This window comes from Misgurnus anguillicaudatus, chromosome 21 (assembly GCF_027580225.2).
Source record: "Misgurnus anguillicaudatus chromosome 21, ASM2758022v2, whole genome shotgun sequence".
In the NCBI taxonomy this organism is placed as follows: domain Eukaryota; kingdom Metazoa; phylum Chordata; class Actinopteri; order Cypriniformes; family Cobitidae; genus Misgurnus; species Misgurnus anguillicaudatus.
The window spans coordinates 9,692,839-9,714,577 of NC_073357.2; the positions used below are offsets into that span (position 1 = coordinate 9,692,839).

Below are 21,739 nucleotides of genomic sequence, written 5' to 3' on the forward strand. Positions count from 1 at the left end.
CTGGAGAGATGAACCATCTTCATAATCCGCCTACTGTTTAAGGCTAAACGTGCAGTCTCCACGTGAAGCCTCCTCTCTTCTTACAGTATGGAGGTATTATATGTATGTACATACACATAATAATGAAAATAATAATATTTTTTCGATTTCTACACCTGTATATGTGTAGGCTATGTATGTATATCTGCTTGTCACAGCCTGTGTGAGCTGTGTCAAACAGTGATTTTGTGTTTATGCTGAGTGTTGCTTGTACAGCTGTACACAGCATATTCTCCTGATCGTCCGCTGGTCAAGATATGATCTTTTGTGTTACGATTCGAGTCCTTCATCCGCTGAGGCGGGTAACGTCTTCGTTCGTGGCACTCACTATTTCTTATTGAAGCGAAGCAGCTCACACCCCATTTATGGTGCCTGCTTCCCTTCAGTGCCCTCGCAGGGCACACTCACTGCTGTGCGTAGTACCACAGGCAGCTGCAATTAACCTTCACCTGCACTGGTGGAACTGCATACTGCCGGCTCCAGTGGGGAGCATGTATACATTCTTGTGCAGGAGGCTGTAGAACCTCCACATGAGAGAAATGATGACCTACAGCCGTTGCTTTATTGTTTCAAAAGGAGGGATTTGTAATTGTTCAATGATGCAGCTCAGTCCTATCCTGTGACTGAGACAGACTGTGATTTAATCAGATCCGAGGACTGATTCCTTACATTGGAGCTTATGTCTTCATTCAACACGGGAGGGTTTCCCCGAGGGGAAACCCATCTCGCATGATCAAAGTCACGCACCGTTTTTTGCGTGCTGTGGTAACAGGAAGAAAGCATGGCTTCTGTCCCAAGGTCCTGTGTTGGGTGCGCGTTGTCGATGTGTGAAGCTGACAGAAGCTTCCCTTACAGGTTGGTGCGATTATGGAAAGCCAAAAGGGTCAAAATCGCTGAAACTCATCATCGGCTATGGCACTGAAATTGCCTTGGAAATTATGGTGGTATGGGTTGGACTCCCATTTCCTTCTAGACCTAAGGAGCCATCATGTGTTTGTCTAGACAGACATCACATCGGTGGTTTCTTAAATTTCTAAGGAGGTCTGGAATCAAAGTCACGCATCGTTGTCTGCGTGCTCTGGTGGTGTGAAGAAAACCTTGGTTTCTATCCTAAGGACTGTTTTGGGTGTCCGCTGCTGGCGTGTGTTGCTGACAACAGGCACATCCCTTACAGGTTGGAGTACAGTTATGGAAAGCCGATAGGGCCAAAATCACAACATTGTTGATTTTGGGATAATGGCATTTGTGGTCTCTGGACAAACTGTACTCGTTGACGACAGTTTAGACCCAGGCCACTTGCATATGGCAGATGCCCTGTAAGGCAAAGCCCATTCCCGTGGAGTTGAGATTCCAGCCAGATGTGGTGAACCACATCTGGAGAGTATTTGGACGCGCAGAGGTGGATCTGTTTGCATCTCAGGACACCACACACTGCCTGATGTGGCTTTCTCTTCTTTCCCCCAACCACTCTGCCACAGAAGTTCTGGAGAAAGTTTGCCAGAGATCTGGTAGCTGTCAGCCTGGCCTCTGAGGGGGCCAGGCTCGCAGGCTCAGGTCTCCCAACTGAGGTTGTGGAGACCATACTTTACTCCTGACAGTCCCAGTCAACTGCCCTGTTGTTGTAGTGCTGAAGTTTCTGCAGGAGCAAATCTCTGCTGGCTTAACTCCTTCCACTCTTAAGGTTTAGGTGGCAGCAGTCTCTGCCTACCATACTCTTTTGGAGGGATGTCAGGTTCCCAACTGAGGTTGTGGAGACCATATGATTACTCCAGAGCTCCCTCAGGGAGCTTAGGCCCTAAGTGGAAAAACTTCACCTCATGGTGTTCAGCTCACGTGACAGACCCAATCACCTGCCCTGTTTATGTGGTGCTGAGGTTTCTGCAGGAGCAATTCTCCCCTGACTTAATTCCTTCCACTCTTAAGGCTTAGGTGGCAGCGGTTTCTGCCTTCCGTATTCCTTCTGGAAGGACCTCATATTTCATCTGGACTACCCTCAAGAGAGCTTTATGCTCTTAAGTGGAAAATCTTTCACCTATTGGTGTTTAATTCCCCTTACAAACCCAGTCAACTGCCGTGTTTATGTGGTACTGAGGTTTCTGCAGCAGCAATTCTCTGCTGGCTCACCTACTTCCACCCCTTAAGGTCTAGGTGGCAGCAGTCTCTGCCTACCATGCTCCTTTGGAGGGACCTCATGCTCCTGAATGAGGTTGTGGGAACCAGATGATTACTTCAGAGCTCCCTCAACGAGCCCTAAAGTAGAGAAACTTCACCTTTCGGTGTTCAGCTCACCTGACAGACCCAGTCAACTGCCCCTTGACGTGGTACTGAGGTTTCTGCAGGAGCATATCTCTGTTGGGTTAACTTCTTCCACCCTAAGGTTTAGGGGGCAGCAGTCTCTGCCTACCATACTCCTTTGGAAGAATGTCATGCTACCAACTGAGGTTGTGGAGACCATCATTACTCCACCTTTAAGGTATAGGTGGCAGCAGTTTCTGCCTACCATAAACTTCTGGACTCTCTGAGGGCAGTCTACATACCAGGCCACCTGAATGTGGCAGATGCCCCTTCGAGACATCTCCGGTGGGAGTGGAAACTTCATCTAGATGTGGTGAACCACATCTGGAAAAGGTTAGGACGCGCAGAGGTAGATCTGTTTGCATCCCAGGACACCACACTTTTCCCACTGTGGTTTTCCATGGTACAGGCATGGGCGAGGCTACGTCTGTATGCTTTCCCCCGTGGTTGTGTTTATCCCTCCACGGGGCGACTTTATTCCCTTAAGTGGGAAATGTTCACCTCTTGGTGTTCAGCTCATCTGACAGACCCAGTTATAACTGCCTGTCAACGTAGTGCTGAGGTTTCTGCAGGAGCGTTTCTCTGAGTTTACTCCTTTCACCATTAAGGTTTAAACGGCAGCAGTTTCTGCCTACCATACTTCGGTGGAAGGCTCATCAGTGGGTAGACACCCGTTACTGGCTCGCTTTCTTTGTGGCACTCGCAGGTTGCGACATGTTAGCCGCACAAGGGTGCCAACTTGGGACCTACCAGTCATGCTGGAAGGGCTCTCGTCGGCTCCGCTCGAGCCATTTGAGACTTTGCCAGATAGGTTTCTGGCCTTTAAGGCTGTGTTCCTTCTGCTATCACCTCTTTAAAGCGAGTGGGGGACCTTCAGGCCCTGTCAGTATCGCCGACATGTCTGGAGTTTGCACCTGGGATGGCTAAGGCTTTTTTACACCCGAAGCCAGGTTATATTCCCAAGGTGCTGAACAATGTGCCGAGGCCCATTGTTCTACAGGCCCTTTGTCCTCCCCCCCTTCAGGTGCGCGGACCAAGAAAAGCTGAATTTGTTGTGTCCTGTGCGAGCACTGCACTGGACACATACGTTCACAGGACTGCTCAGTGGAGGAAGTCCGAGCAGCTATTTGTGTGCTTTGGTTCACCCAGAAAAGGTTTTACCGGCGACCAAGCAGACTTTGAGCAGATGGATAGTAGATGCTATCTCACTGGATTATGAACATCAGGGCTTACCCTCACCTGTCGCTGTGAGGGCCCACTCTACCCGGGGTATGGCTGCCTCTAAGGCCTTAGGGTCAGGCGCCTCTCTTGACGTGTGTAATGCGGCCGGTTGGTCTTCGCCGCTCACCTACGTCAGATTTTATGGTCTAGACCTAGACCCCTGTAGGGTCCCAGGTTCTTTGCCTTGACTGTGTTCAGTTATACACGCTACAGGCATTTGGTAGTATGGAAGCGTGGGCATCTTGTTCCCCAAAGCGTTGCTATGGCGACGCAGCTCGAGTTCCTCGAAAGGGAACGTCTCGGGTTACGTAGGTAACCCTGGTTCCCTGAGAAGGGAACGAGACGCTGCGTCTCCATGCCATACTCCCTGCATCCCTGTAGGCACTTGCTTCGGCACTGGTAGCGAGTGTGTTTGTGTGGGATGCCTTCTTATACCCTTGGTCCGCACGGCATCCAGCCTATATCCAATCATCAAATTATTGATTATGTGTTACACGTGCTTCAGATCAGTCACGCCGAGGCGTTCCCCAAAGCGTTGCTATGGCGACGCAGCGTCTCGTTCCCTTCTCAGGGAACCAGGGTTACCTACGTAACCCGAGACGATTTTCCTTTTTTCCAAAATAACATAAAACAAACAACATCACAAAAAATCCCCCCCAGACAGGGGCAAGTGGTGGTAATAGTTCATTTTTGTTCATCTTGAACAAACCCATTCACATGCTAACAAAACATTGAAATAAAAAAGCTGTGTTTAAGTCAAGGGTTGAAGGTAACATGGAGTCAATGTAATGTTTACAGGCGGCCACAGTTTGTATCTCTATAGTGTGAGGCATCATTGTGAATGTGGCCTTGTGGTGGGTATGGTTTATCCTCCATTTCATCTGTCTGCTCATCCTCCTCTACATGGTCACTGGATTTCAGGCACATGTTATGAAGAATGCAACAGGCTGTGACCGCGGATGAAATGTTTCCTGAATTTAGTTTTTAATATACTAAATGCATGCTTAATTATTACACGGGCTGTGTTCAGTGTCTTATTAAAATGTCTCTGCCTGACAGTCAAGTGACCATTGTCCCTGTATGGTTTCATTAGCTGAGGTAAAAGAGGGTATGCAGAGTCACCAATTATATGCATGCCCTCTGAAACCAGAGAATGTGGATCTTCCTCAAGAAGGCGACCTACATCTGACAAACGAAATGACCCTGATTCATACCAGCTACGAGGGTGACCTACACAGACATGAGAAAACCGCTGCTGACTATCACAGAATGCTGTGAGTATAATCGAATAGAACTGTTTCCTATTAATGTAGGCCGCAGGATTTTCACTGTGTCATTTTACAATTGGAATATGGCATCCATCAACTTCACAGACAGTGTAAGGTCCTTAGGAAACCCAGCTTTTTCAAATCCTAACTGGGAAATGTGCAGGGCTTGTCCTCTGGGCCAGGATATGTAATCTGACAAATGAGTTCTTGCAAGAGAACAGAACTCATGCAGATGTTTTGAAACTGTGGATTTAGTGAAGTTAAATGTGTCTGCCACACCTCTATAGGACTCTTGGTTGGAAAGAGTCCATAAAGCAAGTATGCTGTTTGTCAGAGGCACTTTGGTCTGCTGTTTGTTCATGTAGAAAGGGCCAAGTGTTATTATAAGATCCTGCATTTGAATAAAAATACATATGAATTATATAATAATGGAAAACATGGAAACATGATTACATATCATATACAACGAAGGACATCTGACAATTTCCTTGTGCATTTGGAGCGATGTTAAATTCTATAATGTAGTGTTGCCTATATTCTATATAGCATATATTTTGTATAGTATACTTAATTCTATATTACTGTATTAGCAGTGTTAATTAATAACACTGCATCTCTATCCTCTGTTATGGACTTGCAGCTTCTCACATCATGTACTGTAGGCTACATACCTCCACATGCTCTCTAGAAAGTCTAAAATGACTTTGAAACTCAGAGGGACTGTATAGATGGATCACTTGTGCAACAAAATTAGGAATCTTAGGGACAATCCTAGCCAAAAGACAAACCATGTCCTCAATCCCTCAAACGCAACTTGCTATTGTTTGTATATCCTCCTGAGAACCAGGATATAGGCGGAAATCCCGGGGGGGTCGGGGGGACAGGACCCCCCATCTGAGGGTTGTCCCCTCCTAAAATGTCATTAAAATGTGTATTGAAAATAATTTCATGATTTATAATACTTAAAATAGTTGTGTAAGAAGTAAAACAATACAAATGCAAACAGAGCAACAACAAAAAACTTTTAAACATTTTGATTCCCCCCTCCCTTGCCTCACAGTGGTTTGGTCCACTGCCCGCGCCCCTTTTACCTCACCACCGTCACACAGTCCGGTGGTAGAGAAGTGTACGGAGCCGACGGGTTAATCAGCTATATACCTACAATACAACGTTTCCCATCACTTATCAGTTTATCCTCATATGTTTTAAAACTGGACTATTTGGACATATAAACATGAACATATTTCGTTTCATGAGAACAGAAGCAGATAAACGATCAAGAAAACATTTTTATGCATGTAAAAATAAAATGACTTACTATTTACTTGAGTAGATTTTTAGACCAGTAACTTTACTTTTACTTAAGTAGAACATTTTATTACTCTTTTCACCTCTGACCCTTCACCTTCATGTGTATTAAAATTAAATTTGTCTCCGTTCATAGAGAAAGAGAAACGTTTTCTATCTCTACACATTTCCTTGCAAGTACAATTTTGCCTGTATTATTGGTGTCCCCTTCAAAAATTGTTCTTGAAAAATGTTATGTTTATTGTCCCCCCCAACATTTAGATGAAATTTTCGCCCCTGAACCAGGAAAAAGTTATAGACTTTTTAAAATTAAGTGTTAACCAAGTAAGACTAAAAATGCTAAATAAAACTCAGTAAATCAAAGTGTGTTCACACCAGAAGCAGAAGAGGCGACGAAAACGCGCTATTTGAACGTAGTTGGATGCTTGAACATTTTGTGTTAACTTGCTTCAGTCGCGCGGAAATTCTAGTCATTCAAGACATTAGGCTTGTTTGAGATGCAGCTTGCCTCGCCTGAAATGTAGGCGAGAGTAGGCGGCTGCAATGAGAGGAGGAGTAAAAAAAAAGTGCAGGCAAGCCGGACACTTCCTGATTTTCGCTCTTCTGTAACCCCCACACTTCAGATATGGAGGAGATCGCATTCGTGGTTTTTATCGCAGATGAAGCAGATGGTAATGAGGACAACCACCAAAGGTGAACCTTGGTTATTACTTAAAAGCCCTTATTTAGTAAATGTATATTCTCCTGAGACCCACAATTCATTTTTGTCCTCTGTAGTGGACATGAGTTTTATGTCTCTACGTCGAGCACAATTTGTCTACTTTCCTGAGAAGAGGAAATCCTGGGCTTTCTAGTAATACCATATTTGGGGTATTTTGGGTCAAAAATTATAATTTTCATATTTTATGGCAACAAGGGAAATAATTTATAATTTTTTCTTCTTCCAGCTTGGTTTTAGCTGGTTTTGCTGGTGAAGCAAACGGGTCTAGCTGAGTTTTGGTTATTTTTTTAAGCTGGTCTACATCCAGATGTGAGATTTAGGAGATATGGTGCAATACATTTGCCTCAAGTGATGGACAATCTAATAGGTTTCTAAATGCAGAATCTCCAGTTGCTAAGACTAATATTTGTGAGATGAAATAAGAGCAACATGTTCCTACTGTATGTGTCTTCAAGAAGTCAGAAAGCTAGGCTAGATTAAATATTATATTGGATCAAATATCTTATATAAAACTCATAACTTTTAAATGCACATTGTGGTGTAACTGAAAGCTAAAATTAATGTATAAAATAAAATAAATGTGAAAATTGAATCAAATGGCAAAAACACTGAATTAAGATGGATGTAATTCAGAACATTAAAGTCCTATTGTCCACTACAGTTGTAATATAATTAAAATAAGTGTATTTTCATTTTTTTTGCAATGTGTTTCTTAACTCATGTGCTCTATCACATCATTTAAAAGTCTTTTTATTGGCTAGTGTCATGACAAGATTTGTGAAGGGTCTTGACAGTATTTACTGCTGTTGTTAATACATGTTTTAAAGTGTTTGTCTAGGGTTTTTTGTGTTTCTTTTCAGTTAATCTTCTACACCCCTGCACCACTTTTAATATATTCATTAGAAGTTAATCTATTTATGCTTTACTAGCATGTTTTTCATGCACCTAAATGTATATTATATGATCTATACTGATATAACTGGTATATACCAGCTAATAAATGTAGTCTTACTTCGGGTGGTCAATCTGCATTTGAAAGTCAATCTGCAACTTATCTACTGCTGCTCGACTGCTGCAAACGCTTCGAAGGAGTTTATAATAAAAAGGGTGTACTCAGAGTGAAGTTAGTGTCTTGTTAGCATTTTGTGAACTAATTTGTATCATAAACCCTTTCAACATATGTGCAGCAGGCATGTGTTTTGACATGACGCATGATGCACATATGTTGACATTATGCACCAAACACATATTTGGGATGATAAGTAACGTTAACGCTCGTATCAGTCATGTAAAAATAAATACATCCATTACGTTATGGGTCAAACTGACATGAACTGTTTAAACACACTGGACAGTCAAATAATCAATATAACTACAAATTGGTGTATAGATTTCAAAACGATTATATTTCTTGAGACCGTGCACAGGACCGCGTGCGTCCATAGCATCGCTCTACTTTTCATGGCAATAAGGTGTTACACTTTACAGTGGTCTGTTGCACACTGATAAACACATGCAATGGTAAAATATGTGATAAACCAAAAAAAGACTAAGCTATATGAAGTAAGATTTACAAGGTGAATCACTGGCAAAAGGGAACAGCTTTAAATCCCCCCTGTGTAAGTTATGCCAATACGTTTAAAGGGATACTTCACCCAAAAATGAAAATTCAGTCTTCATTTAGTAACTGCAATGTTGTTTCAAACCTGCATAAATGTCTTTGTCCTGATCAACAGAAAGGAAGATATTTTGAGAAACATTTGTAACCAAACCGCCTGCGTAGCCCATTCACTTCCCTAATAGGAAAAAGAGTGCTATGCAAGTAAGGGGCTGTCCAAACGGAGACGTGTATCATTGTATACGTATACATTTTTATCGTATTGGCCTTTTATCCACACGGATCCGGCGTTTTGGGTGACTGAAACCGCTATTTTTTAAAACCGTGTCCTAAAGTGGATAAATCTGAAATCGACACCCTTGCGGTTTCGTGTGTACAGCCAATCAGTATATTTTGTGAAGCGAAAACGTCATCACATGTCGGAAGCGTCACACGTAAAAGCAACAACAATAACGGCGGACTACATGATTGTGTTCGTGCTACAGAAGCTAAGCCTACTAGCTTTATTACAGCAAAATCTATTGCTTCTATGCAATTGTGGTGAGCAACAAGCGATAATGGACAACACCATACGTTGGTTATGCGCATGCTCAAATTCTTCTTCTCCGTGTATAGTGTATATCTGTGGCAGAATTACAGCGCCCCATACTGGTCCGGCATATATACTACACCGCTTTCAGTGGTTTCGTGTGTGCGCAGATATTTCTTGAGACGACGCCGTGTTTACGGATTATTTTTTTAGAACAAGGAAAAAATGATCAGATAGGGAATGCACCGGCTTCATGTGGACAAACCCTAAATGGGGTCAAGGAATGGTTTAATTACAAACATTGCTCAAAATATGTTCCTTTGTGTTCTCCAGAACTACAAAATGTCTACAGGTTTGTAACAACATGATAGTGAGTAAATGATGACAGAATTTCTGTGTGAAGTGTCCCTTTAGTAGTTTAACAATCATTAAATAATGTCAAACCTGAAATTAAACTTAAACCTTCATCTCTTGTACATGTTGTACAGGCTCGGCACTACTGTACCATCAATACTACAGTGCCAGTACTGCAGCGGTACTACAGAGGGGAGTACACTTGGCCAGACTTTAGGCTTCAGCAGCTGATGGTGGCCCTGAAGACTGACAGGGAGCATGGATGGGCCCCCCTGGAGACACTCGTGTTCCTGTTCTGGCTGGCATCCGGTTCAGCCTACAGAGTTGTCGTCAGGGCCTTTAGCATGCCTCTTTCCACAGTGCACAGAGTTGTCCACAAGATGGTGGATGAAGTGGTGGCTGTGCTACCCCAATTTGTCCGCTTCCCTCGCACACAGGAGGAGCTCCAATTGGTCGGGGATGGTTTTGCTTTATTGGCTAATCACCAAGCATTTCGCAAGGCAGCAGGGACAGTAGACAGCTGCCATATAAGTATAAAATGTCCCGGTGGTCCTGATGGTCATGATTACAACAACAGAAAGCTGTTCCCTTCAGTGGTGCTCCAGGCAGTCTGTGACCATCAGGGTCGCTTTATTGACATCTTTGTGGATTACCCAGGTTGTGTGCATGATGCACGCACACTCAAGAACAGTCCTATCCACACTAGGCTGATTTACCCTCCGCCTGGGTATTTTCTTCTAGCTGACGGTGGCTTTCCATGTCTCCAGGAACCCCTGGCCCTTATCACACCATATAAGAGGCCAGTGAGAGGCATGGCTAAGCAAAGGTTTAATTACCATCCTTCCAAAGGTCGCACAATCATTGAGCGTGCATTTGGAATAATGAAAATCTGCTTCAGGTGCATCTTTTTAGAAGCACTTGAAGTACATACGCTATTTGTCCCTAAGGTAATAATAAATCATTGCAATACTTCTGTGGTACATTTGTTAATCAAATCAAAGTGAAAAGAACAGTTAATACTTAACAACTTGTATATTAACACTGTGATGTGTCCATGATTATTTCATATTTCTGCATTCTTGTGTCCTTTTGCTCTGCCCTGTGCACAGGTGGTGACGGCATGTGCAATTTTGCATAACATTTGTGTTGGTGTCGGGAATGTGCTGGAAGAGGTTGTGGAGGACGAGGAGAACCAGCCACTTGTGGAGCTTGATGGTGGGGATAGCCGGAGTGGAGCTGCTTGGCGGGCTGCGCTGACCAATGAGGTTTCTGCACTCCTCGAGGCACCTCTTGATCATGATCGTATTGCCAGGTGAATAATTAAGTGTGGACTATGACCTGCTGTACATACATCCAAGTACATGCAACACCACCATTGGTAAACAGCCATACAGTGAAGAAGGTAAATGAAATATACTCAAAACAGATCACCGAAAAATGACAGTTCTGTTACTGTTACCTCATCCTTATGTTGTTCTAAAGCTGTATGAATGTCTATTTTCTGATGAGCACAAAATAAGATATTTTGTGAAACGATGGTATGCACACAGCTTTTTTAACCATTGAGTTCCACGGTCGGAATAGAAATATATGATGGAATTCGATGGGTACCATGATCTGTGTACTACCGTCATTTATCAAAAATTCTTCTTTTGTGTTCATCAAAATAAGAAATATTCACACAGGATTAGATCAACATGAGGAAAGTAAATGACAAGAGTTTCCATTTTGTGTGAACTATCCCTGTAATGTACCAGTGATGTACTGTATTGTGGTCTCAACTGACCATAAAAGTACATTAAGTATGTTTTCTTTACCTTCAGTGAGACAACATTAAATATACTGCAACAGTTGTCGAATCAATTATCATCTACATGACAGATTGAATTACCACTGGACTAACCTAAAGATTCTTCTGTCTGCAGCCTTAGAGCAACAACAGCAGCACCGGCGGTGCTGTACGCAGTGTGGCTGATGGCCGATTGGGTTCTTTTGGTGTTGTTGTACATAGTTGTAAATATAAGACTATGACTATATAAGTTGTGACTATAGAATTGTTTAAATAAATTTGTTAAATGTCACAAACTAAATGAAATTAAGGCTTTGTGTCTATCTCGGAATTACACATCACAAAACTTTGAAAAGAAGTTGTAAGTAAGGGAGATATTGTGCCATACATTCTTTTGTTTCTCTATTGCACTCTGAAGAACAAGGTTTGTTATAAATGTATATAGAGTTGTTATAAAATAATGAAGAGACAAAGACAAAACCAGTTCAATTTAATTTGCTTTATTTTTCTACCAACCTCTCCAAGAGCAAAAAAAAAGCGCTCGGACCTCTCTTTGACCTCGGCTTCCCTCTTCTCATCTGCCTCCCTTTGGTATTTCATATCCTCCTTTAGAAGCTGTAGGACTGGATCCTCTCGCTCCCTTCTCCTCTTGTCTCCTCTGTGCCCTGCTCTGTCTTTGCTCCTGTTTCTCACTGTCTCGTCCTCATCATCTTCATCTCTTCCTTCTTCTACCTGTTGAGCAGTGCTTGGCCCTGGTTGTTCCTCTTGGATCGAGGCAATAAGGCAAGGGGCGAGACTGCTGCAGACTTCCCTAATGTCTCGTCCATGAGGGCAAACCAGGGCCAATTTCTTGCCGTCGCCTTGCCATCCTCTGTCCCTTGACCTTTGCCAGGACACTTGCATTCCTAAATAGTGAAGATGAAGAAATTGAGATGATGTACATATACTTACTGGAAGCAAGTCTGTTATGTTACAGTACAGGCCGACTTGGAAATTCACAAGTGACATTTAAATGTGTTATTTCCATAGTTGGGTCCCACCTTGTACTTGGTTTTTAAATTGTCCCATTTTTTTTGCCTGTGCGTGGGAAACCCTCCCTTCGAGCCCAATCTAATCAAAATAAGCCTACATGAATGGGGGGGGGGAGATTATACAACTATCAGTTCTGTATATTACAAACTTTGCTTCTCATCGATATCCGTTCACCGCGGTGTCTCTCCCCCCGGTAAACAGCAGCTTGTTCTCTACACGGATTCCTTGGTCCCTGTTAAAAAAGATGAGAAAGCTATGAATAATGCCATGAATGGTATACTATTAACATTACATTACTTTGTGAAATGTAGCTTCTTATTTATGAAATAAATGTAGGTCAAGCCAACCAAGTCAATGTTAATTGATAAAGGACAAGTCCATTAGCCATCAATAACGTAATTTCTATATATTTGTGTAAGGTAACATAACATTAGTAATTTGAACTGCCATTAAAATGTTACATAAAACATTTACTGCTGTTCAATAAAGTAAAAAATACTTACATTTGAAAGCATACTGCCCCGTCACCGGTCCGTTCGCGCTGCCGTCCAACATTTTTTTTAAATATGCACATTAACGGCGCATAGGATTGTGGGTGATTTGAGATTGTGAAGGCTACACATATGCATCCTTTCCTGTGTATGGGATATTTGCTGAACGAAGGACTCAATCCTTGGTTGCAATTTCGAGGATCCTCGACATTGGAACAGTCCTTCAACGGATGACAATGACGTAGCATCCTCAAAATTCTGGCTTCCGAGGATCCTTCCTTGACATTGAGAAATGGCTACTGGCTACCACTGGTGAGGATTTTCTAACTAACATGCAATGTATCGTCAGGAAGCTGAATGCACCAATTAGGTTGAATTTAGTCTTACCATGGGTTCACACCAGCCATGTTTGAGTTGTCAAAATCCCTTCTACCGCACCTAGTTTGCCGCTTGAACAGTTTCAGTTTGCTCACTTCATTTGCATGTGAAATTCTAGGCATTGAGACATTCACGCAGAAATTTGTGTCATGGGAGGGGCTTCTGCGACTCCGCTCGCTTCCTGTAATCACATCACTTCTAGAACAAGCTCCTGATTGGTTAACATGGTGCATTTTTTTAGCAAAGTTTAAAATTTTCAACGTGGCAACGCTCAATTTGCACAAACTAGATGCGCGAATGAGGCGGAGTCGCGTCTACTGGCCACGCAAAACGCCTCATTCACGCCACGAGACCTCCAGACACGCGTCAACGTGTCTTTACATTGACTTAACATTGAAATCACTCGTGCTTGACGCCTCTACCGTGGCTGGTCTGAACGCAGCATTAGCCTCAGACGTAACGTGGATGTTTAAAAATATCCGAGGTATTTTAACATGTTTGCTATTGTTGTTATCAAAACAACCGGGCCATCATGGTGGCAGGGTTACCAACTCTCACGCATCTGGCGTGACAGTCACACATTCAGCCTCACTCTCACGCTCAAAAAAGAAATCATACGCTAAAATAGACATTCTTCTGTGCTGTATATTTTTCACTCATGTGAACTAATTTCCGAATTACTATAAACAAGTTCAGGCTTGTAACTACTGATTGGACCACTGATGTGTCTAATGCCTTTCTCTGATTGTTGATTCGTGGGAAACATTTGTTGTCGTTACGTCAGTGACGTCCGTCTGCTGGCATCTTCTATGGCATCTTCACCTTCAACGCCAGGAAAACATTTAGTGGCCTGTTTGGTGTAGAATCAGAATGTTTATCAAGGTAAGAAACATAATATCAAAACGATATACTTGCTCAACTGTATGTCTTTATTAAACTTTGTCTGATAGAAAGTCGCATTATTATACTCTTAGTGAAGCAAAGAAACGGTACCGTTAAAGTTTTAGGTGTAACGTTAAAGTGCCCATATTATGAAAAACTCACTCTTTCTGGGTTTTGGGGTGTTATTTTGTGTCTCTGATGCTCCCACACACATACAAACTTGGAAAAAAATCCATCCATGCTGATTTGAGTGAGATACCGGTTTCTGAATGTCCTCTGCCTTGAGTCTCAGATTGCATGAGTTCAAACTCAGCTCCGTTGTTACGTAACTAGCCGTTTCGTCACATTCAGTTTGAATTTTCCCGCCCACCAACCCACTCGCAGGTCTCCATCCACCAGGGAGCTTGAGAGAGCACAGAGCAGTCAGTCACTTCGCTGATACCCTGCTGTTATCATGTCTCACTGAAATAACAGTGCTATTTGGATATTATGGATTATACTCCCGCCTACTTTTAAAAACAAAGTTTTAACACGTGGTTATTGGAACCCGGAGTAATCTTATATAAAGTGTGTTACGACGCAAATAGTCATCAGATTGTAGGCGATAAGACCTTCACGCGAAATCTGATGTAAACAACAGACTACTATGTATCTATATTTCACGGATTATACGCATTTGTGGACAAAAATGGTCATTGGATGTATTTTATTGGACTTTCATGGATCATTCACACATCTGAAACAGACTGGATTCGATTCGCGATCGTTGTATCAACACAAAAGGTAAGTCACGTTATATTTTGCATGTTGTCATCTTCTGTCACAAAATACTACATTTATGATGCTAGAGCATCTGTATCTCAAAACAGAGATCATACATTGATGCTCATCCCGTAAATTATACCTTTTAAATGTATAATGATGTTAAAATTGGTTGTAAACAGTAGGCTATATAGATATTTTTGCAGGCTAGATAGTTTACAGCGTGGTTTCGAAAGTAAAAAAAATATATAACGGCTTTATTTTACAATTCTACAAGAACTAAGTAATAGTCAGTGTTGGGAGTAACGCATTACAAAATATAATATATTACAGTAATATAGTTTTTGCTGTAACGCAGTAATATAACGCATTACTCGTAAAATTTTGGTAATATTTTACTCGTTACAGTCTTAGTAACGAGCGCGTTACAACAATGCATTTCAAAATTAGACCGTGTTATTTTAAATTTTTATTTTTGACCAATGCGCGCGACCAGCATCCACACATGAAAAAGCTGTGTAAATGGCTGCGTCCCAAACCGCATACTTCCATACTATATAGTGGGCGAAAAGCACTGCTTCTCGTACTCTTTGCCTACTATATAGTATGGAAGTAGGCGGTTTGAGACGCAGCGTATGTCTACTTCCACGTGCTGTATGCAACAAGTTCTTTAACTTTGTATTTGAAATGCGATTTGGACGCGGTGCGCGTCAAATATAGAGATGTTTCTTAAAGAGCCGAATCTGGGAAGTCCGCGGCTGTATTATAAGCATTGACTAAAGTGGTCGCAATCAGGTCCGGTAGCGCCGCACACGCATAATTTTGCGAATAAGAGCACTAAGTAAGAGCAACAGAACGTTTCTATCGGTCTCCTGTGCTGCTTGAACCTCAGAAGTAAAGAGACTTTTACAAATGTTGCCAGTAAAATCCATATCACACCAGCAATGACAAGGTAAGCTTTGCTATGATTACAGTCCATATACATAATAGATTGCTAGGCTATTCCTATGCTATTTACAGTTTTATTACAAACAGCAACCTAAACTACAACATAACATTAGTGAAGACTTAAACATGGTTATCTAAATAGTACATTTAAACATCACTGTTTAAAGTTTTTACCAGCCTTTGTATGGGAGCCTATATTCATTGTTTGGCAAAAAGCAGTGCTCCTCTGTTTGTCTGTTTTATTAAGCAATGATATGTTAGCCTACATGTAATCCTATTGGACTGAAATGAGCTGTATTCCTTGAGGCCTAATCCTCCAATAGGACTTTTTGATAAGTTGTGTCAACCCAGTGCATGCCAGGTTTGTGCTGTGAATCTGAATTAAAAGTGATCAAAAGAATAGAAATGAAAAGAGGTTGCGTGTCTTACCATGTTATTAGGCTATAGGTTGCATTATAGTGGGCTCTATTGTGTTTGGTATGTGTACCATAATTTACCAGACTTTTACCAGATCATTTGTCTATGTTTATGATTATGACAGTAATTGTTACTGTATTTTGCCATAAGTCTTCACTTTGCCTATTCAAAGCTCGAGGGCCAACACATAACTTCTAGATTTATAAGCAGCAACAAACTACATTTTAACATTTTATAATGCCTAGTCATACTTCTGTTCTTTTGATGAAAGTAACTCAAAAGTAACGCAAAAGTAGTGTAACTCATTACAGTTCAGAGACAGTAATATTGTAATGTAACTAATTACTTTCAAATGACAGTAATTTGTAATATATAATGTATTACACTTTGGAAGTAACTTGCCCAACACTGGTAATAGTGCTTTGCCAAACTAAACGTTTTTTTGCCAAACTAACCGAGACCGGGCCTTACCGCCACGGCTTTTCTGACGAGGCTAACCCCCGAGCCTCTTATAACTTTACGGTCCGGACCTCCCGCTAGATTCTAGCAATTAGTATGCGGTCCACAAGCAGTATACATCCCCTGCCGGTCTTAATTTCTGTAATTTGCGAAAATAATGCGTTTGAAAATGTTTTATAACGGGAACATGTTAGTATTGTCCAGGGAAAATGAGTTTATTGTTGAGACTGCTACATCAAAATTTACGCTGGAATCTTTGTGTGTCATGATGAGTTTGACACACCGAGACCGGGCCTTACCGCCACGGCTTTTCTAACGAGGCTAACCCCCGAGCCTCTTATAACTTTACGGTCCGGACCTCCCGCTAGCTTCTAGCAATTAGCACGCGGTCCACAAGCAGTATACATCCCCCGCCAGGTCTTAATTTCTATAATTTGTGAAAATAATGCGTTTGAAAATGTTTTATAACGGGAATATGTTAGCATTGTCCAGGAAAAACGAGTGTATTGTTGAAACTGCTACATCACAATTTACTCTGGAATCATTGTGTGTCATGAGTTTCTTCTCCAGTAGTGTACTTATTAGTGATACTTTTCTGCATGATTTGTCTGTTGGCAACATAAACTGTTCATAATTATAATATATAAAATAATAACACAGTATGATCTGTACTGCTCACGATATCACTATGCACGCGCACATGACGTTAGTAGTGGGGCGTGATCAAAGGAGCAGCAGCTCATAAATATGTTATGACTAGCTCAAAACGGAACAATCTGAAATGCCCTGAAACAGAGGCTCCTAGAGATGGGTAACAATCTTTTCCTACAAGCTATTTCGAGCAAACAACTTTTGAAACATGGTTAATGGAACTCATACACACCTATTTAACTTGTGGAAAAGCAGTCATAAGATGGGCACTTTAATGAAAACTAGTTTAGGTCAGCTAGGTAGCTAACGTTACGTTATCTTTAAATTAGAATTTGAACTCTGCTGTGGCAAACTGATGAGCACAATGGTAGAGCGACCTGTGGTAGTGTGCACGGCACAAACTTTGAAAATATAAAGTCTTACCTAGCTAGATGTCTTTATGTTTGTGTGGATGCAAACAGCCAGCAGACTCAGAGTTAGCCTGCTATTTGCAAGGGAAAGAAACTGATAATAGGTGATTACCCACTTGCTTGGAGTCGGAACAATGAGTCAAGATATTCTATTCTCTCTTGGTTAAGGTTGAGAAAAATTATTAATCTGCACTACCAAAACACCATCAGAACATGTTTTTAGCTCAGTAAGGGGGCGCTTCGCATTTTGCGTCTAAACCACACAAAAACCACACAGCTTGACGTTGTGAAACCATAGTTCAAACGAACATTCGCAAGCTGCATTACAAACTTGTGTTGTTTTAACGACACCTCTTCACCTGTTGTTAGAAGCATAGTTCCTTGTTATTATAATATGTAGACTTACATTGATCATGCTTTCGAACAAAATAAGCAAAAAACATGTAATACATTCTATATCCATCATTCTAAATATATAATTTTTTTTATTTTACGTCTTTAAGTTTGTAAACAGAATTAAAGAGCTGCATTTGAAAACTGCGCATGTGCATAGTCCTACGAGCTTTAAGACCCTGGGGAATCCCTGGGAGGACTGATTTAAGAGTGAACTTGTGCATTAATTGAATATCATAAAAAATAAACAACAGGTAACGAAATCATGATAACAATGTTTTCCTCTGTTATTTACAGCAATAATCTAACATTAAATCGATTTGCACAGATTAATTAGTACTTCGCCTCCCAAGTGACATCATGAACTATGTTGTCAAATTTGCGACAAAGTTACGATGCTTTCGGGAAACAGTTGTGACAAGGTAGTTAGTAACGCCGTTGTTCGGGAAACGCACCCCAGATCCGCATTTATTATTAAAATCCGAGAATTTACTAAAAACTGTATTGAGAAGGTATGTGGTATTGTGTGCCCCGACAAAAAGCAAGCCTTTGCTAACTTCAGCCTTTCCCGAAATACCATTGCTAGTCGGGTGGATGAGCTGGGCTCCGACTTACAAATCCAGCTAAAGGAAAAGGCTAAGCACTTTGTTGCCTATTCATTGGCTATAGATGAGAGTGCAGACCGGACGGACACTGCCCAGCTCTCTGTATTCTGTATTCTAGATGCTAAGTTTTCCGTCACAGAGGAACTTTTGGATTTAAGAGCGATTCACGGGACAATATCTGGTCAGGACATTTTCTCACAGGTGGAGCAATGCGTCAGCAACATGGAACTGCAGTGGAATAAACTTGTTGCCCTGACAACTGATGGTATGCCTGCGATGTGCGGGGGGTCCGTGATTTAGTCGGTTTGGTACAAGAAAGGCACACAGGAGAAAACCTAACTACCTACCACTGCATCATTCACCAGGAAGCCCTCTGTGTAAAGTGCTAGGCATGGCGCATGTAATGACAGTTGTTAACAAAACGGTAAACTTTATTAGTTAGCGGGGTTTGAATATCCGGCAGTTCAGATCACTTTTGGAGGAGGAAACTGTGTGCATGAGGATTTCCCAGCAATGAGATTGCTCGTTTCATGGAAAGCAAACAAAAAGCCATACCCGACCTTGAGGATGAAAACTGGCTAAGTGACTTGTCATTGGTCATTATCTACTTTTAAAAATGAGTTAAAATCTTATCTGTTATCAAAAGCTTTTATTTCTTCTAGTTAATTATATACTGATGTATCACGTGTTAATGTTTTATTTATTTAGTCCTATTTATTGTTTGTATGGTGTTGAAGTTTTTCTTTACCTTGGTATTATAATGTATTTATGATGTGTTTCTTTTATATAATTTGCTTGTACAGCAGCTTGGGCTGCATAGCGCTGTAGTTGTGTGCTATATAAACAAACAAACAAACAAACAAACATTTTTGTGTGACATAACGGATCACCTAAATGGCCTTAATGTAAAACTCCAGGGTCGAAAGCAGCTGATCACTGAAATGCGAGACTCTGCGTTTCAAATGAAACTGTGTCCTGTGGGAGGGCCAGATGCGCCAAGGCAACCTGTCTCACTTTCCTGTTTGTCAGTCAGTCAGTGACGCAGTCACCATCCCGTTACCGACGGAAGTGTATGCCGACAAACTGAATACACTGAAAGTGGAATTCAGCAGGAGATTTGCTGATTTTGAAAGACAGAAAATCAACTTTTACTTGATCGCGAATCCGAAATGCAGTTGATGCTGACACTGCCCCTGTGCACTTGCAGTTGGAACTCATCGAATTGCAATGTAATACTCATCTAAAAGACCCAATATGAGTCAATTGGGGCAGCTGAGTTTGCACCTCTACTACCTGAATCAATCCCACATCTGCGCCTTAACGCTGCACGCATCATGTCTATGTTCGGGAGCACCTACATGTGTGAGCAGATGTTCTCTATAATGAAGTTGACCAAAACTGTTATAATGAAGAAAGTTCCAAGGCAGATTTCACAGGGAATTAGAGTCTTTAATAAAAGATAACAAAGGCAGTCTGGAGATTTCACACAGCACTGGAATGAAACAAAGATACTTGAGTCCCGATCCGGGAAAACGACACGGATCTAATCCCTGGAGCTGGCCTGGAGCACAGCAGTCAATAAATCAGGCACGGAGAATTCTCCTCAGCTTCACACGCAGCTGAACCTCAATGAACTTAAAGGAGACACTGGACAGGACAGACAAGACAGGACAGGACCGGACCGGGTGAGTTACTCCTATGACACAACACGATAAAGCTGTAGAGTATACAGAGAACATGTGTAATTCAATAATTCGACAAAGAGACTGCCAAAACAGCCACCAGATAAATGCTAAGGGCAGAGTGGGAACAGGTGTCACAGCAATCAGCGCGAGCGCAGATTGCAATGACACACAGGTGAGAGGGGAGAGAGAGGGAGAGAGAGAGTTTGGTATACCACTAAAAATGAAGGGATGTATGCGAGAGATGGCGTGTGTATGTGTGAATAAATGTGTGTATGTGACAAAAAGGCAGACAGAGAAAACCAGACTCATGACACAAAACATCCCACTGATCCCGCCTCACAGACCAGCATCTGGTTTCTGTAATGAAAGTGGCTATGGCAAAGGACATTAGTCCTAAAATAGATGAGATTGTTTTTAAGAAAAGATGCAAGGTCTCTGGTCAGAGTTAAAAATGCCTAATTTCTTATGTTTGGCATGTACTGTAAACCCACATTAATTAACATCTGTTGCCATGTGGTAGTTATATCTATCACTTGTTGATCAAACAGTTTTTCTGAAATTGAAAGTTTCTAAATGACTGTTTTAAGCTGGTGTTTTTAAGTTTGAGAAATGCCTCTTTGAGTGTTGAGGACACCAGAGTGGGAAGAGCCCTATCTATTCCTGTGACCTGGAGAAAGGGTTTTTCAGGTTAGCAATTTTTTATGTGTTTTACCTGTTGTATTTACATGTTATTTATGTTTTAACAGGCTTGATCTTTATGTATGTTTGTGCTTTCTCTTTCAGGACTGCAGGAGAGGTGTTTTCAATCAGTCTTTTCTCAGGGTGGACTAGCCCCCTGATTCTTAAGACATTGGTGCTTTGACTCTCAGCAGGAGATTTGTATGAAGTAAATCTCAGGAAAGATGATGTGGATGATGCTGAACTTTTTGAACTGATTCAAAAGGTAGGGAAAAATGCCTGATTAAATGTGTATGAACTTGTTTTAAATTAGAGCCCGACCGATTTATCGTTTTGCCGATTTTATCGGCCGATATGAGCATGTCGCAGATATATCTGTATCGTCTTATAAACCGCAGATATGCGCCAATATGAATGTTTGTTACAGAACACATTAAATGCATTTGAAAGATGTAAGTACTTGTTTGTCCAGCAGAGTGCGCCATACTGGTTGCTAATGGCGACCCAGATCACTCACTGTAGTGACACCAGCCAATCCCCCACCCCCTTCACTTCAGTCAGTCAGTCTCTCAGTTCAGGTGGCTGCAGTCACGCAGTGTCTTCTTCACAACATTTTTACACCTGGTATTAAGACGCGCTTTGGTCGATTGGATTATAAATGGACAAGAGAGACGCATTCCTGTTTACATTTGGTGTTTTTAATCCGTCTCTTTGTCGACTTGCGAGTTAAAACGCAAGCGGGAGAAATGACGCGAGACGGAGAAATGACACGTTTAAACTACGCGCAGCCGTGCACTTATATAACA

The 21,739-nt window shown here is 41.7% G+C and overlaps 1 protein-coding gene and 1 pseudogene across 1 annotated transcript; both read left to right on the forward strand.

Annotated features, from left to right (window-relative positions):
- Positions 1–2,240: 2,240 nt before the first annotated feature.
- On the forward strand, positions 2,241–10,669 carry LOC141352797 (uncharacterized). Its single transcript, XM_073858808.1, has 6 exons — positions 2,241–2,512; positions 3,359–3,603; positions 4,649–4,829; positions 9,333–9,369; positions 9,488–10,300; positions 10,463–10,669. Exons 1-6 carry the CDS (start codon positions 2,241–2,243, stop codon positions 10,667–10,669), a joined length of 1,755 nt encoding a protein of 584 aa, XP_073714909.1.
- Positions 10,670–17,882: 7,213 nt separating this feature from the next.
- LOC129420979 (general transcription factor II-I repeat domain-containing protein 2A-like) lies at positions 17,883–20,204 on the forward strand (annotated as a pseudogene).
- Positions 20,205–21,739: the final 1,535 nt, after the last annotated feature.